The 17,329-nt window shown below is 43.8% G+C and overlaps 1 protein-coding gene and 1 long non-coding RNA gene across 2 annotated transcripts; one reads left to right on the top strand and one right to left on the bottom strand.

Moving 5' to 3' along the window:
• Positions 1 to 11,469: 11,469 nt before the first annotated feature.
• Positions 11,470 to 12,535, bottom strand: LOC148154811 (uncharacterized). The gene has a single exon (XM_088014828.1). The coding sequence runs from the start codon at positions 12,533 to 12,535 to the stop codon at positions 11,639 to 11,641; it is 897 nt and encodes a 298-aa protein (XP_087870954.1). The 3' UTR covers positions 11,470 to 11,638.
• A 3,155-nt stretch (positions 12,536 to 15,690) lies between these two features.
• LOC148154810 (uncharacterized) lies at positions 15,691 to 16,488 on the top strand. The gene is made up of 2 exons (XR_015765889.1): positions 15,691 to 15,890; positions 15,960 to 16,488. It is a non-coding gene; the product is annotated as an uncharacterized LOC148154810 (long non-coding RNA).
• The last annotated feature ends 841 nt before the right edge of the window (positions 16,489 to 17,329 follow it).

Here is a 17,329-nt window from a genome sequence, read left to right as displayed (position 1 = left end):
TTAGTGCTAAAGCATTTTAATACTTTGGTTTGTTGATTAAGATTGTATATCTATTAATGTAATTCACTTTCAGGTTAGGTGAGAAAGACCCCATTGTTCCTACTGGAATGAGACATCTGGGCCCCACTGAAAACCCAGTCAGCACACATTTAAATTACCTGGGCAAACCCATGTGGGGCCACCATGGAACCCGTGGACAAACCCACTTGGTGCCCATATTCTAGCCCAGTTTAGACCCAGTTGGGGCCCAGGTAAAAATGAAAGCTCCCAAGTGGGGCCCAGATGGGCCTCATGTAAGTTACCCATCTGGGCCCCACTGAAAACCCAGTCAGCACACATTTAAATTACCTGGGCAAACCCATGTGGGGCCACCATGGAACCCGTGGACAAACCCACTTGGTGCCCATATTCTAGCCCAGTTTAGACCCAGTTGGGGCCCAGGTAAAAATGAAAGCTCCCAAGTGGGGCCAAGATGGGCCTCATGTAAGTTACCCATCTGGGCCCCACCGAAAACCCAGTCAGCACCCATTTAAATCTACCTGGGCAAACCCATATGGGGCCACCATGGAACCCGTGGACAAACCCACTTGGTACCCATATTCTAGCCCAGTTTAGACCCAGTTGGGGCCCAGGTAAAAATGAAAGCTCCCAAGTGGGGCCCAGATGGGCCTCATGTAAGTTACCCATCTGGGCCCCACTGAAAACCCAGCCAGCACCCATTTAAATCTACCTGGGCAAACCCATATGGGGCCACCATGGAACCCGTGGACAAACCCACTTGGTACCCATATTCTAGCCCAGTTTAGACCCAGTTGGGGCCCAGGTAAAAATGAAAGCTCCCAAGTGGGGCCCAGATGGGCCTCATGTAAGTTACCCATCTGGGCCCCACTGAAAACCCAGCCAGCACCCATTTAAATCTACCTGGGCAAACCCATATGGGGCCACCATGGAACCCGTGGACAAACCCACTTGGTACCCATATTCTAGCCCAGTTTAGACCCAGTTGGGGCCCAGGTAAAAATTAATGAAAGCTCCCAAGTGGGGCCCAGATGGGCCTCATGTAAGTTACCCATCTGGGCCCCACTGAAAACCCAGTCAGCACCCATTTAAATTACCTGGGCAAACCCATATGGGGCCACCATGGAACCCGTGGACAAACCCACTTGGTACCCATATTCTAGCCCAGTTTAGACCCAGTTGGGGCCCAGGTAAAAATTAATGAAAGCTCCCAAGTGGGGCCCAGATGGGCCTCATGTAAGTTACCCATCTGGGCCCCACTGAAAACCCAGTCAGCACCCATTTAAATTACCTGGGCAAACCCATATGGGGCCACCATGGAACCCGCAGACAAACCCACTTGGTACCCATATTCTAGCCCAGTTTAGACCCAGTTGGGGCCCAGGTAAAAATTAATGAAAGCTCCCAAGTGGGGCCCAGATGGGCCTCATGTAAGTTACCCATCTGGGCCCCACTGAAAACCCAGTCAGCACCCATTTAAATTACCTGGGCAAACCCATATGGGGCCACCATGGAACCCGTGGACAAACCCACTTGGTACCCATATTCTAGCCCAGTTTAGACCCAGTTGGGGCCCAGGTAAAAATTAATGAAAGCTCCCAAGTGGGGCCCAGATGGGCCTCATGTAAGTTACCCATCTGGGCCCCACTGAAAACCCAGTCAGCACCCATTTAAATTACCTGGGCAAACCCATATGGGGCCACCATGGAACCCGCGGACAAACCCACTTGGTACCCATATTCTAGCCCAGTTTAGACCCAGTTGGGGCCCAGGTAAAAATTAATGAAAGCTCCCAAGTGGGGCCCAGATGGGCCTCATGTAAGTTACCCATCTGGGCCCCACTGAAAACCCAGTCAGCACCCATTTAAATTACCTGGGCAAACCCATATGGGGCCACCATGGAACCCGCGGACAAACCCACTTGGTACCCATATTCTAGCCCAGTTTAGACCCAGTTGGGGCCCAGGTAAAAATTAATGAAAGCTCCCAAGTGGGGCCCAGATGGGCCTCATGTAAGTTACCCATCTGGGCCCCACTGAAAACCCAGTCAGCACCCATTTAAATTACCTGGGCAAACCCATATGGGGCCACCATGGAACCCGCGGACAAACCCACTTGGTACCCACATTCTAGCCCAGTTTAGACCCAGTTGGGGCCCAGGTAAAAATTAATGAAAGCTCCCAAGTGGGGCCCAGATGGGCCTCATGTAAGTTACCCATCTGGGCCCCACTCAAAACCCAGTCAGCACCCATTTAAATCTAACTGGGCAAACCCATGTGGGGCCACCATGGAACCCGCGGACAAACCCATTTGGGGCCCATATTGGCAGCCCACTTTTATCCCATATGGGGCCCACATGGGTATGCTGGCTGGGATATAGAGATGCACCTCTCGGGCTTTTGCAACCATTTTCCAAGCTCCAGTATTTGTAAAGCTTCGACTTGCTGAACAGTGTTGCAAAATAATAAAACTCATTGCACTGCATGGCACAACTCTGTTTGAGTGACTACTGACATGCATCCTATAACAAAGGATTCATCTGCATATTCAGTGCACCCATGATTTTCATATCCTTATGCTAACTGGGTGGCTTCATGTCACTAAATTAAATTGCTGAAATGTTTGAAACACGTTTGTTTTCTGTTGCAATTTTCCTTAGTAACGTAAATATGTCCAACACAAGCATTACTTTAAAAACTACAGGATCCTTGTCCAGAATTATTAGCATCTTGTCTTTATTCATTTATCCATATTATTCATCCATTATTTGTACCAAAGCGGCCACTGCCTCTGTCCAGCAGTCATTGGACGAAGTCAATAATATTTATTTTTCTCAGAAAAAAATCTTCAAATTTCCATTTCCAGCTATTTAAGTATCCAGTATTTTGACTACACAATAGAAACTTCAGATTTCAGTAGTTTTGATAAAGGTCCAAATATACTGACATCTGCTCCTGGACTCTGGCTGTTTTAAGCAACTTAGCAGACAGTTGCTTTAAGAAGAAAAAAATATGACTCATGTTTTCTCTGTAAGACTTTGATGAGTTGTGCTCTTCAGGTTAAGAATGACTGTGCACATTGACTTGTTCCAGGAAGAACTATATTTTTTCCTCCATCCCCTGCTAAGGCTTTTTGTTGTTGTTGTCGTTGTTGTTGTTGTTATTGGGTTTTCACAGAGGATAGGATAACCTTTAAAAATGTGCAGAAGTTAATGGACTATGGTGAAGGGTCTGCATGGACAACTACTGACAAAGCAGAATCATCAGTTTTAAAGCTGTTATGCAGGAAACAACAACAATTTATTCCCATTAATGTCCATCCCTTGAGTAATATGAAGGGTAGTCAAATACTTTTTGTCTCAAAGTTTTTGCATGAGAAACAAGATAAATGGGAAGGTAAGACAGTCTAAGGAAGTTCAACAAGGTCTAAATTATGATGAATGCATGAGATCAAATCAAAACTGAAGATCTTGTGAGTCATTTCTGGCCTTTAAGTTTTAGCATCTATGCTAAGTGGTCTAAGAATGGAACAATGATGCAGTAGTACAGACATCAAGCAAAGCTTATTAGTTCAAGTGGAACATATAGTGTCTCAAAGTACAAAAGAAGGTAAAACTGGTTCAGATTTAAGGGTATCACGATACAAAATGCATCACAGTTTGTTGCAAATGGGTCTGCACAGCAAAAGCAAAGTCGCAACGCAAGTAATATCCACCATAGGCCAGCAAAAGAACAAAAAGATTTCTTTTTGCATCATAAGGATGCCTGGGTCTAGATGCATTGTTCAGCAGAGGAACACAGGGGGACCAGTCAATACGGTTTAGGCAGTATAAGGTTATCATGATATGTACATGTGTTTAGCTTAAGTGTAATGACAGATGTATTAAATGTTGCTTTTTTAAACAACAATTTTGAAAAGTATGAACCATATACCTTATTGTGCAAACGGTAAGTAAGTTATTTTATTTCAATGCACCAATGAGTTATTTGTTCAGAGTTTGACTCACTGTTTGGTAGATGAGCTAAATAGTCGCTTCACCTTACCGCCAGAACTTTCAACAAATCTCTCATGAACTTCTTAATGATTCATGCTGGGCTCATAAGATTCCAGTGGCAAATTTATTTGAAATTGTATTTTTTATTTGGTATAATTTCCCAATAGTCTTTCCTCCTTTGCACTCTGGTTATGATAAGTCAGAATCTGTAAGAGGGCTCGTGACTGAGGGCTAATGCTCACCATCATTTCAATAATTTAAACTCAAATTGAAACGGCTTGCTGCCGCTCGTATTCTAACCCCTGTGCTTCATTTTCTCAGTAAACAGTCTACTTAACTTTCAGTCCATGCCGACATTTAATGGATGCACATTCACCGCAGGGAATCAAACTTGCCCCTAGATGTACATTTGCTCCCTCGGTTGGAGGCAAATAAAGTTTATTCATCAGCACACACTGCGCTTCCTTTGATAAGGCACCTAGACTTTAAAATGAGGACAGCAGATCGGGATTTCCTGACACTAGGTAAGAAAATGAAACAAAATAAAAGAACACCAAGGATACCAAGGTTATCCAGTGTAAAACAAGCAGTAAAATATAAATATGGTTGTGGAAAGCCACGAGAAATATTGTTTCAATTGAGAATTTTGATTCATTCTGTTGTTCTGGTGGTGTAATAATCTGCCATTGCTGTTCGAATAAGAGTCGTGCTGATTCCTGAAACAGAAACAGAAAAGTCTTCCAGGTTATCTCTAGAGCTCATGAATCTTGCTAAGGTTTCAACATGCACCTCGACTATTCATGAGTTCACTGAAATGGGTGAAGCTGCTATCTGTGTGTTTGTAGCCAGCAGCAACGTTGACTGATTTGATTCGAATGAACCGTGAGGGTTTAGCTATCCACAGGTAGCGAGTCGGTTCAGCATGTTCGAACTCTGGCTATCTCCAGAGTGTGTTTGTTGGAGAGGGTAATTCCAAGTGTGTGTGTGTTTTTGTGTGCACGCGAGTGCGTGTGCGTGCGTGTCCCCTAATCTTTAAATCACTTTTACCTTCTTGCAGAGCCCAGATAGCCCTGCAGAACAGTGTTTGACATTTTCAGAAGGTGTCACAACCTTTTTAAATCCATATATTGGCAGAGTTAAATACAAGAAATTTAATATCTAAGAGGCAGAATTAGGAGGAAGTTATCATGTCAATATTTTCAAATGTTAAGCAAAATCAAGGATTAGGCCAGCTAATATGACTTCACCCATTGTGTTCCAGGCAATTAATGTCATTCTGGAAACAGAAAGAACCTTTTGTGTATGAATTGTTAAAGAACAATTTGCTGCAGTGTAATAGTTTTGCATGAACCATTTACATGTATAAAGTTTTATCAAGATGTGGAAAAGTTATGATGTGAAAACTGCACTAATCGCTTCTGTCTCATGCATCTGCTTTTAAGAAATTTGATCAGGTTACGTTTACATTTACGTTTTTATGTAAAAACAGTGAAATTTTGCTATTTTTACTAAATGTCATCATGCCTTGAGAATCCCATAATGGCCCCTGCCACATTGAAATCAAAGTCTGAACAACCAGTTCTGCTTTCTTTGTCTTTAAAAATGGACTCCAGAGCTTGACATTTTTTGAAATTAGAACAAATGCATAAAAGGAGACTGCTGTCTGCCAAATGAACCAATAGAAAAACAGATAACTATTCATCTTCAGCTAGTCCTACATAAGCAAAAAGTTTGGTTTTAAAGGACTAGAAACTCAGTGTGGCGACTTTTTTTTTTGTTTTTGGCAGTTTTGAAAAACTCAAATGTGACTAATGAGTCATCTCCCATGTTTGGAGCAACTCAGAGCACTCACACGGAGGTTTTAATTATGTTCACCAGCTCTCAAGTGTTCGATTCAATTTGGCCAGCCGGAGCCTACCTGGCAGTGTTTACGCTTGAGAAGCCAACGAAGGATCAAGCAAGCATTTCAGCTCTAGGGATTCATTCCAGTTAGTGTACACTATCTCCTGCTGTGCAGGGCTGGGCAACTTATTAATAAAAAAAAAAAAAAAAAAAAAAAAGTTAATCAAAACCAACATTATGAATCCTTATTCAGTGTTTGGTCCCATGTTTATGTTTTGATACAACTCACCACAAGGGGTCTCGTTGGCATTTTTCAAAGAGGACCATTTAATTATGAAACTAATCACTGACTGTTCAGTCTGCCAGTGTCTCACTGAGTTGGCCCACTGGCTTCAGACAACCTGAGACATGAGAAAACAAAGACGATAGCAGGGCCGCGAGAGCGGGACAGAGATTGTTTAGGTAAAGGATCAGTCTGAACTGCAGTTTGCTCAAATTAATTACGCTGACTTTCAAAGGGGGCTGAACGGCAAGTTGTTGATCTGAAGGAGAATTGCCTTCATATAATTTAAAAGTCCCCTTTAGGTTTCCTAATGGAAGAAGAAGAAGAAGATTTTTTGATTTTTACCAAAACATTTATTTACAATAATTTAATAATACACTTTTACATAATCAGGTCAATGAAAACTAACTAAAAACAATAAATATTCACATCAGCAGTTTGTTAAAATTTAGTTCTCCCTGATTTGAAACGGTGCACAATACATTATTAAAACCCCACAACTGTAAAAAACTATTTAAATCCCCGGTGGCTCTGTGGAAACAAAATTCCAGTCTTAATCTAGCTTTGATGTTACACTTCCACAGAGCCACGGCATCAAATTGAGGTCCAGCCTGCATTTTGTCTCGTCGAGTTATGTAAATTGCCATTTTGGCCTCTGCGATTAAATAGTTTAAAATGCGGGATTTAAAACTGGTGGCTCGACTGTAATGCACACCGTAGATAAAAACAGAATTGGTAAAAACCACGCCAAAAAGGCTAAAAACTCTCATCAAAAAATTTAAAAAACTGGTCAACCGTACACAATCTATAAAAACATGAAAAACACTCTCAGACAAACTGCAAAAAGGACACTCATTTAAAACCCCAGGACTGATGACCGATAAAAACGAGTTTGTAGCAATTGCTCCGTGAAGAATCCTCCACTGGAGGTCACCGGTCCGTTTCTTGATTGGAGGCTTGTACAAAGTCCTCCACTGCGGTTTTTGTCCTCTAAGTTTGTCATTCCAGACACTGCTAGGCCTATTGTGGAGAGTTCTCTTGTTAAAAATCTTTGTACATTGTTTGTATAGTACTTTTGGACCAGTCTTGCATAAATCCATCCCTTGAACGACGCTCTGCAGCAGGGGACCACCATCTTCCCCAAATACTGGATCCAGGACTACCTCCGGAAAGGGGTCATTCGGGTCAGGCAGACATTTTTCTGTCGCGTATAGCTGCAGGAGCCGCCTCTCCTCAGCTGACAGCCTCTCTTTCACCCGGTCCAGGAAGCGCCGTACCAGTCTGGCGGACCGGACTCCAAGCAGCGAGCCAACCTCCTGGACATCAGAGAAGTCCGGTCCCGCCACCCGCACCAGCCGCCACAGGGTCACCGTCCCAGACCTGGATAGTGCCTCGGACAATCCTGGCACGCTGCCGTCGTGGACGTCCAGCCTTGCTCCACACACTAGTGGTTCTTCTAAAAGCCAATGCAGAGAAGTATGCGTGTCTGCCCTTTGCAATTTAAAAAGAGCACAGGATTTAAAAACACCCTGATAAAACTGAGGCAACCCCTTTAACTTTAAAAGACTAAAATCAGTTAAAAACAGAGCAGCATCCAACCCCAGAAAATTTACACGTCTGAGGATACAGCTGGCCACATCCCTCCACACAGGAGATCCTGTCAGGTATTTCTGTAAAAACTGTAAACGAAAGGTTGCTGTTCTACTGGCCAGGTGGACAAGGCCCTGGCCCCCCTCCTCTCTGGATAAAAACAACACAGACTGTGGCACCCAGTGTAGACCGTTCCAAAAGAAATTTACCATCTCTGACTGTATTTTGACTAACAAGCCAGGTGGTGGGTCCAGAACAGAGAGTTTGTGCCACAGCTGTGATGCCACCAGGTTGTTTAAAACCAGCACTCTGCCCCTGTAGGACATCTGAGGGTGGAGCCACTTCCACTTTAACAACTTGTCTTTTATTTTCTGCTCGACATTTTCCCAGTTTTTATTTACAATATCTTTACTGCCTAAAAACACACCAAGATACTTAAAACCGTCTTTTTTCCACACAAGACCTTGAGGGAGAACTGGGAGCCCAGCAGACCACTTGCCGACGGCCAGGGCTTCGCTCTTTCCCCAGTTCACCCTCGCAGCAGACAAAACAGAGAACTTTTCTGTGATCTTGGTTAAAACACTGACATCTTGCTGATTTTTTATAAAAACAACAACATCATCAGCATAGGCAGATAAAACAATATTGTTACTAAAACCAGGTAAAACCAAACCATGAACACTCGAGCGTATTTTCTGGAGGAGGGGTTCCAGGGAGAGTGCGTAGAGCATCCCCGAGAGCGCGCAGCCCTGTCGGACGCCTCTACACACCCTAAAAGGAGCACACAGGCTACCGTTGATCTTCAGCACACTCTCAATGTCACTAGGGCTGAAACGATTCCTCGAATGATTCGAGTACCTCGATTACTAAAATTCCTCGAGGAAAATTTACCTGCCTCGAAGCTTCGTTAATTTATGTTTTATTAGTTGGCGCACCGTGTTCCGGCCGGGACTTCATTTGCGTTGCGCGGAGCTCTCACTTCCGCCTCTGAGTTGTTGACAAAAGCTAAGTCTAAGCGGCATAAAGTCCAATCTTCAAGATTGGCCCGTGGGGATTTTATTGATTGATGATAATGCCCGACTTTTTATCGTTTTTGGGGAACCAATAAGCATCCTTAAAATGACTGGGGGAATGCCTGGAGTACGGCAGCATTTCTCCTCCGGGGCTGCTGGTTGAAAGCGAACGGCGGGAAGAGCGCTGAGGTGAGCGGATAGCCTGAACAGGGCGGGCGGCTGAGTAGCTGATGCTTACCGTGTAAATGTAGCTTTACCGACGAACCGCACAATAAATTTCATATCCCGGTCTGAAGAAACGGGTGGCGGAGCGCATCGTACATGGCTGGTAGATGAGTTTCTGAGTGTGACCAGTGAAGGTGTCTAAATATCCCGTATTGCTTCCCCCGTGTTCGTCCCCCGGTCTAACGGTTCGTCAGTCCGCTGGTCTATTTCCTCCCCTCCATCTTACGTTCGTTCATTCGCCCTCTCCTCCCAGTCCAGGCGGCATTTCCCGTATTTTCAAACCCAAAGCGTGACAGGTTAGGTGGCAAGGTGAGTTTAATTAATCTATTAAACTCACTGAAGATGAATACATAAACTAAAAGCTGGATTGTAGACATTTTTTATAAGCATATTTGTGAGCCTGCCTCTTTATTAAATTCAATATAATTTCAGATTTTTCTATAACTTTTCTTCTGGTTAACTTAGAAAGTGAGCTATTATTGTTACAGGTTAGTTTTCTAAACTACAAAAAAGCAACTGTTAGGGATGCTCAAATATGAAAAATTGGACTGATATTGATATCTGATAGTAACACCGGTATTATGCCAGATTTACCAATATTTCATTTTATAATTTTTTTTATCCGATTACTCGATTAATCGTAAGAATAATCGATAGATTACTCGATTACTAAAATATTCGTTTACAACAGCCCTAAATGTCACTGTACAGAACCTGGATCTTGGCAATGAGACCCTCGCTGAACCCAAACCCCCTCATGGTTTTCCAGAGGAAGCTGTGTTCAACGCGGTCAAATGCCTTTTCTTGATCTAATGAAATCAAGCCAGTTTGTAAACCCAATGAACCGGAGACCTCCAAAACATCCCGAATCAGGTAGATGTTATCTACCATGGACCTGCTGGGGACGCAATAAGTCTGATCCCGGTGGATGACCTGCTCCATAGCCTTCCCTAGCCTTGTGGCCAGGGCCTTGGAGAGGATCTTGTAGTCCGTGCAGAGGAGGGACACGGGGCGCCAGTTCTTAATGTCCTGCAAGTTGCCCTTTTTTGGCAGCAGGGTTATGACCGCCCTGCGGCAGGACAAGGGGAGTGAACCAGTGGACAAACTCTCGTTGTACACCTCGAGCAGGTCTTTTGCCAGAAGATCCCAGTAGGCCTTGTAGAACTCCACCGTGAGCCCGTCAACGCCCGGGGACTTCTGGCTCTGCATTCCGAGGAGGGCCGTGTGGAGTTCTTGGAGCCCCAGGGGGCGCTCCAGCTCGGAGTTGGTCTCCTCGGAGACCTGGGGTAGTTCATCACAGAACTCCCTAAACAGTTCCTCGTTCTCTCTGTATTCGCTTTGAAATAAAGAACGATAAAACTCCACAGCCCTCCTCCTGACCTCACCTGGTTCACTCAGTTGGCACCCCGTGTCCGACAGCAAGGAGTGGATCAGCTTCCTCTGCCCGTGCTTCCTCTCCAAGCTGAAGAAAAAGCTAGAGGGAGCATCCATCTCTGTGATGTTCTGGACCCGGGACCTGACCAATGCGCCTTGGACTTTATTCTCCAGCAGGTTTGCTAAAGTTAGCCTTTTAGATTTGAGAGCTTCAATATGCTCTCGATTTCCTGTGGATTCACTAAGTCGTTCTAATTCCACAATGTTTATCTCCAGATCTCTGATAGATCTGGTAATGTCACGGGTGACGTTGAGAGTGTGCTGTTGACTCAGCAGTTTTATCTGTACTTTTCCATAGTCCCACCACTGTTTAAGACTAGTAAAATCAGACTTTCTTTTTCTAAAACCAGTCCAAAAATAAACTAAAACCTCCTTAAAACCCCGATCATAAGTTAAGGCTGAGTTAAAATGCCAGTAAGCGCTTCTAGGTAAAATGTTTTTGATAAAAACACTACCTAAAAGCAACGAGTGATCTGTAAAAGCCACTGGTAAAATCTGGCATGTTTTAAACACATTAAAATTGTGTTTAAAACAATAAAAACGATCAAGACGGGCTAAAGAGATTTTATTTTCTTTAATGTGGGACCATGTATACTGCCTGGAGCCTGCATGCATCCTTCTCCATACATCCACCAGGCCATGAGACGAGACCAGCCGCCGCAGAGCATGTTGGGCTGCTGGATGCGGCTCTGCATGATTACGATCTAAAAACTCGTTTTCAGTGCAATTAAAATCCCCACCTATAAAAACATAATCCTCAGACCCACAATCACCCAACCGTTCCTCAATTTCTTCAAAAAAACGCCTTTTCTCTGCATTGGTAGTGGGAGCATAAATGTTAATAAAAACTATACTAAAATTATCAAACTTTGTCTTAACTAAAAGACACCTCCCCTGAATAACATGTTCGATTTCCGTTGAGTTTGGGGTGAACGCTCTGGAAAAGAGGAAGCCCACCCCTGCACTCTGGGAGGTGCCTTGACTTAAAATGACCTCCCCCCTCCACTCTCTGACCCAGTCAGTCTCTATTAAATGATCGCTGTGTGTTTCTTGCAGGTAAATTATGTCGATTTTCTTTTGGTTCAGCATTTGATAAATCAAAGCACGTTTTCCAGCCTCCCTCGCCCCGTTAAGATTCAATGATGCCATTTTAAAAGAATCCATATTGGGTAAGAAGCTAAAACCAAAATACCAAAAGACTATAAAAAGAAATAAAATACTACTGTGCATCATTTAAAATCAAAGTTGTTTTCTAACTTTAGTCATTATTTTCTTTAATCTAAAAACTTCTGTTTCTGCAAAACCTGATACTTCTTTGTTCCTGATGTGATATCTTGCTGAGAAATAAAACAGTTTTAAATCAGGAAAGAAACTTTCAATTTTTATACCTCTGAATCCTTTAGTTTCTTTTAAAAAAGTTCTAAAAGACTCTACAGGGTATCTTGGTGTTTTACAACTTGTTTGACTGACAGATATTTCGCTGCTGTCAGAGAACCAGCTCTCATTGTCGCTGCTGTCCGACACCTCCTTCCTCTCTGCAGCCAGCTTGCAAGCCTGCTTGCTGGCCTGCACAGCAGCCACCACATTCCTCCTTTTGCTTCGCCTCTTTAATGGGGCTGAAGCCTCCAGCTCCATCACCTCCTCTGTCTCTCCTGCCACTCCAGTTCCAAAAACCAACTCTGCACCGTTCTGTTCCTCCACCTGCACCTCTCCTTTCTCTCCCTGATCCCCACACCCTAAATGCTCTTCATCGCCCCTCACCTCCACCTGCTGCTCTCCCTGCACACCATCTCTCTCCCTCACTTCACTTTCACCCTCACCACCATTCACCCCATCACCACCACCATTAATACCATCACCACCGACATTCACCCCATCACCACACAACACTGTGCTCTCATCCTTTCCTACATCTACACTCATTTCCACACTTTCCACTCCTGACACCTCAACAGTACCTTCCGCCTGCTCCTCTGCAGCGGGCTCCCCCGCCGCAGCCGCCGCGGACTCCCCCGCCGCAGCCGCCGCGGGCTCCTCCGCTGCTCCAGCCTCACCAGGTGGGCTCCCCACCTGCCCAGTAGCAGCGGGCTGCTGCTTTGCACTCGGCAGGGCCGGCCCGGCCCTGTCGGGGCACATTTTTACAATGTGCCCCTCCTGACCACATTTTTACAATGTGCCCCTCCTGACCACAACCAAAACACTTCATGTTAGAGGATGTAGCAAACAAGATGTAATCAAAATCATCTATTCTAACATGAAAACGCAAGTTTAGCTCCTCGTCACGTCGATTTAATATCATAAACAGTTGTCTCCTATGGGAGACAACATGTTTTAACAGTGGCGACTTGCACCCAGACGGCACTTTTCTCATCGGTGACACCACTTTACCGTGTCGAGACAGTTCTTTAATCAAAAACTCGTCACTGATAAACGGAGGTACGTTTGAAAGTGTTACCTTAGTAGCAGGCGATGTTAGCGGCGTCACCTGAAGGAACAAACCGTTCACAGAAACGCCTACCTCTACCAAACGTTGAGCCTGCTCGACCTTCTCCACGAACAATACAACAGCTCCATTCATTCGAGCTGCCGATCTAATGGACCCATGTCCAACCACCTCACCGACAGCCAAACAAACTTCCTCCACGCTGCACGGAGAACCAGCGCCCACCTTGACGCCGTTCTTCCGTGTCAGCGTGGAGAAAGCCCCACCACCAACAACCATGGCGTCGTCAGACGCCGGCCAGCCAGGCACACCTGACGGCCACACCCGAACCCAACCAAAAACCCCTAAAAACGTGACAAAACTAACACAAAAATACAACTAAACAATTAACATAAACACCCAGTGAAAAAACAGTAAGAAAAAAGCCCAAAATAGAAGTTAATCACTCGCTCTCTCTTTCGCTCTTCTTCCGCTCTCCACTCACCCTCCTCTCACACGAAGAAGAAGAAGAAGAAGAAGAAGAAGAAGAAGAAGAAGAAGAAGAAGAAGAAGAAGCAGAAGAAGAAGGTTTTTGGTCATTTTCTGCTTCGCATTCGAACGCATTTACAGTTACTGCAAGAGTATTCAACATTTTGCACATTTTATCACAACAGTCGCATCCACTGCAACAAATTACCTTTAAATGGTATTTAGAGACAACCTGTGTGTAATTCAGTATGAATACAACTATCTTCTGAGAACCTGAGAGGTTTGTTAGAGAACAATGGTGAACATACAGCATGAAGACCAAAGATCACAGCGGACAGCTCAATGTTGTGGTGAAGCTTAAAGCAGAGTTAGGCTTTGAAACAATATCACAAGCTAGCTTAATTTAAATTAAGTTTTTCCACATCAAATAAAAATATTTAAAAAACATATTCTGTATTTACTAGAATATATTTCATACTAAATTTGTTCCTGATCTGATCAATCTAAATACAATAAGGACTTAAAACACAATGAATCAGTAAGAGGACAAATTTAAAATGTTTAAATGCAAACTGTAAATTTGAGGTGTCAAATCCAGCCTACTGATCCAGAGTTGGGCCTATTAAAGGCAGTTGGGTCTAGATATCTGCCGTATAGAAGATATAAATTGTATTTCCCCTCTTGTTACAGTGAGATCAAAGTAAAACAGAGGGAATGAGCTAACGGCTTTCACTAGGTAATGAGGCGACATAGACAGACAGGGATGAAGAAGACTGAACGTGTTAAGGGGGATTTATTAACAAGATGTCATGCATCCATGGTCACACTAGCACAAAGAAGCATTCTGCAGCCAATGTAATTAACACATAAGGTCATATCTATGTATATATTGTGATTTCTATTTACACTTTGTTCAATCTAACAACTTTCCAAACACATCAGACATGATTCACTTTGCCACCAGACTTTTATACCCCTTCTTGATCTACTGAATATGAGGTAAAACAATGAATTTTTTTGAATTATTATTATTTTTTATATACTTGAGATGTAGGACTTTAGGAAAACTTCAAAGATATTGTGAAAAGATGCATTCTGCAGCCCTACACCCAAAAGGCCAAGTTAGCTCTTTTCACAGAGGCTGCAGCCTTCAAACAGCAGCAGACGTTCACTGAGTGAGGATGTGATCCGAGTTGGGATGAGAGGTAAAATTATCGGGCAGCAAAAGTAAACAAAAACAAAACTATTGTCTGAGCAATAAAATAGTGCTATGCAAAAATGTGCATATATATTGAGTGCAAATGGAGCAACGGTAATGAGCAGTGACCAGTAGTAATTAGACTTAGATACTGTGGAGGGTAATGGCACGTGGCAGGAAAGATTTGCTGCTTCTGTCTTGTCGACAGCAGAGACGGAGCAGGTTGTTGTAGAAGGCGCTCCGCTGTCTGTCCAGTGTGTGGTGGAGGGGTTGGTTCAGGTCGACCATGATGAATAGCAGTTTTTTTTTTGTTTGTTTAGTTTTTTTTAAGTGTCCTCCCCTCCACCACAGTCTCAAATGTCTCCAGACTCAGCTCAGTTTTCGACAGCCAGGTTTGATCCACCATTGTTTTGTGCCAGCGCAAGAGTGAAAAACACCAACAGAACGTCCATACGTGGCCTTTCAGATATAAAAACATCCACTTCTCAGCTAGATGGTCTAATTTACATATATGTTTCACTGTTAGACTCGACTAAAATCACCGTCGATTCATTTTGCACATGCTGTGAGTGCCATATCAGCTCCACTTCCTGCCCCACGTCTTAGCACTTGCAGATCTATTTTTTGCATATTATCTATTTTCTCACTGTTAATATAGTTAATATCGCCGTGTAGATTTTTACTGTTATTAACACGTTTTTTGGGGGGGGGGTTTTCGGGCTGCGGGTGCCAAAACCTAAAATATGATTTCTGTTTTCACACCTTTCTAAATATATTCATAAGCTTTTGGTGAATCTGTGACACGTTGATCACTGACTTTGGTTTAAATGTCCTATGCTTTTCATGTGTTAAAGTAAAACATATTTGTCTCCAAGTGCTGAGACACATAACCATGTTTGTGAGTAGGTCTTGATGTGGTGCGAGGAAGTGGTCCAGGTTATCAAACAGGCCAAGTAACGAAGGTTCTGGTGCATTCAGTGTGTTTGGGGGAGGTTTGGCCGTGAGCTGACTTTAGCTCAGAGCCGTGGAGAGTTACTATTGTTAAACTAGGAGTTGTTCTAACTCTGGAAGCATTTTTATTTTGCTGCTTGGGCATCAAAATTTGTGACAGGTGCAGTCATGAGAGTTTTTGTTTGTATTTTGTTATTTTGTTCTGCACACTAGAACTTTGTGTAGTGGTATAGAAATGTATGTAATTCTACAAATAGTTTCCAGGTGAGGAGTTCCGGTTCTTAGGTGGGCGTGGTGTATATAAGGGAGCTGCAGCGCTCATTCAGCATGTGTCGTCTTTGTGCTCCCACTGTGTGGTTTGTGTCCGGTGGAATCTGGCAGCGGAAAGCAACAAATTGCTGGCTGGTGCATGTTGTGCTGACGATCTGGTGGTAGGTGTTCTCTCTCCCTGCACTTTAGCTGATCGTGGTCAGAAAATCTAAATTAAAGTGTGATTATAGGTAAAACGCCTCAGCGCTGCGCTCCTCTTCCTCGGTCTGCGAGTGTGTGTGTGTGTGTGCGTGTTTGTGGATCGGCAGGTAAGAAATTAACACCCATCTAGGCTCCGCTTTCTTTTAGTTTTAGTGACTAATCTGTTTGTAGTCCCCACAGTTGGACCATTGCTGCTCTGTCTACGTTCGTTTCCCGGATCTGCTCTGTCTACGTTCGTTTCCCGGATCTGCTCTGTCTGCATCCGTTTTCCGGACCTGCTCTGCTCCTGTCTACGTTTATCTCCCGGATTTCGGCACAATTGTTTTTAAAGTTGGACTGTGGCGTTATCCGCCCTCATTAAAGCGGTGTTTGGGGTGTGGCGTCAGCGCGCCCATTTCACCTCTCGCTGCGGTGCGGCAAGAGGACCACGCCTGGGCCTGATGTTTTAACTTGTATTATCTGTTTTCTATTTCTTTTACTTATTTTGATTTATTGTGTCATTTTTAAAAACATTTTTTAAAAAAGAGAATTTAATAAAACTACTTTTATAACTGTGAACTGTCTCAGATGTTTTAAATCCCTGCATAACCGAACCTGTGTGCCTCCGACGAGAGGTAATATTCCCTGGGTGAAATTCCCAGGGTGGCGTTGTTGAGCAACCTATTAGAACTAAAATCCCACAAAACCCGAACTACCATCTAGTGTCGCCACATTTTTGGCGTTGTTGGCAGGATTATGCTTTTTATGAACATCTGAGACCAGTGTTTGTGTTTTTTTTTTCTTTTTTTTCCCTTTTTTTCTTTTTGTGCAGATTGACCGATCCAGAAACAGAGCAGCAGTGGTTCCATGTAGAGCTTCAAAGTGGTGGGTGAGGTCTTAATAGTTTAACCTTAGGTTGTTTTTTTTTTGCACTGCAGTAATCATAAGCTTGCTATAATGGAAGAAGAAATTCAGGAACTTAAGGACCTGGTAGCAAGCTTAAGAGCTGACAACGAGCAGTTGCGACAGGGTCAGGCTAGCTTGGGTGCTCAACCGTCCACTTCTTCGGCATCGGCTAATGCCCCTCCTACGCCTAGTCTCCCTGTAGCAGAGAGACTGATTTTTGTGCCTAGGGATAGGAAATGTCCCATCTTTAGAGGAAGGACAGGCATAGGATTGAGTGAGTGGATGGAGGAAGCAAAGGTGTGTATGAGAGCGCGACATCTATCTGTTGCTGACCAAGCATTTTTCCTGTTCGATCATTTGGATGGAGAGGCTAGGAATGAAATAAAGTATCGCTCTAGTGCAGAGAGAGAGGACCCTGCTAAAGTGTTTGAAATCTTACAAGAATTGTATGGCTGCTCAGAGTCATATGTTGCTCTCCAAGAGGCCTTCTTTTCCAGAGGACAACAAGAGGGGG

Source organism: Poecilia mexicana, unplaced genomic scaffold (genome assembly GCF_051168715.1).
Source record: "Poecilia mexicana isolate PSO_F unplaced genomic scaffold, ASM5116871v1 scaffold_17, whole genome shotgun sequence".
In the NCBI taxonomy this organism is placed as follows: domain Eukaryota; kingdom Metazoa; phylum Chordata; class Actinopteri; order Cyprinodontiformes; family Poeciliidae; genus Poecilia; species Poecilia mexicana.
This window is presented reverse-complemented; position numbering and strand designations above follow the sequence as displayed.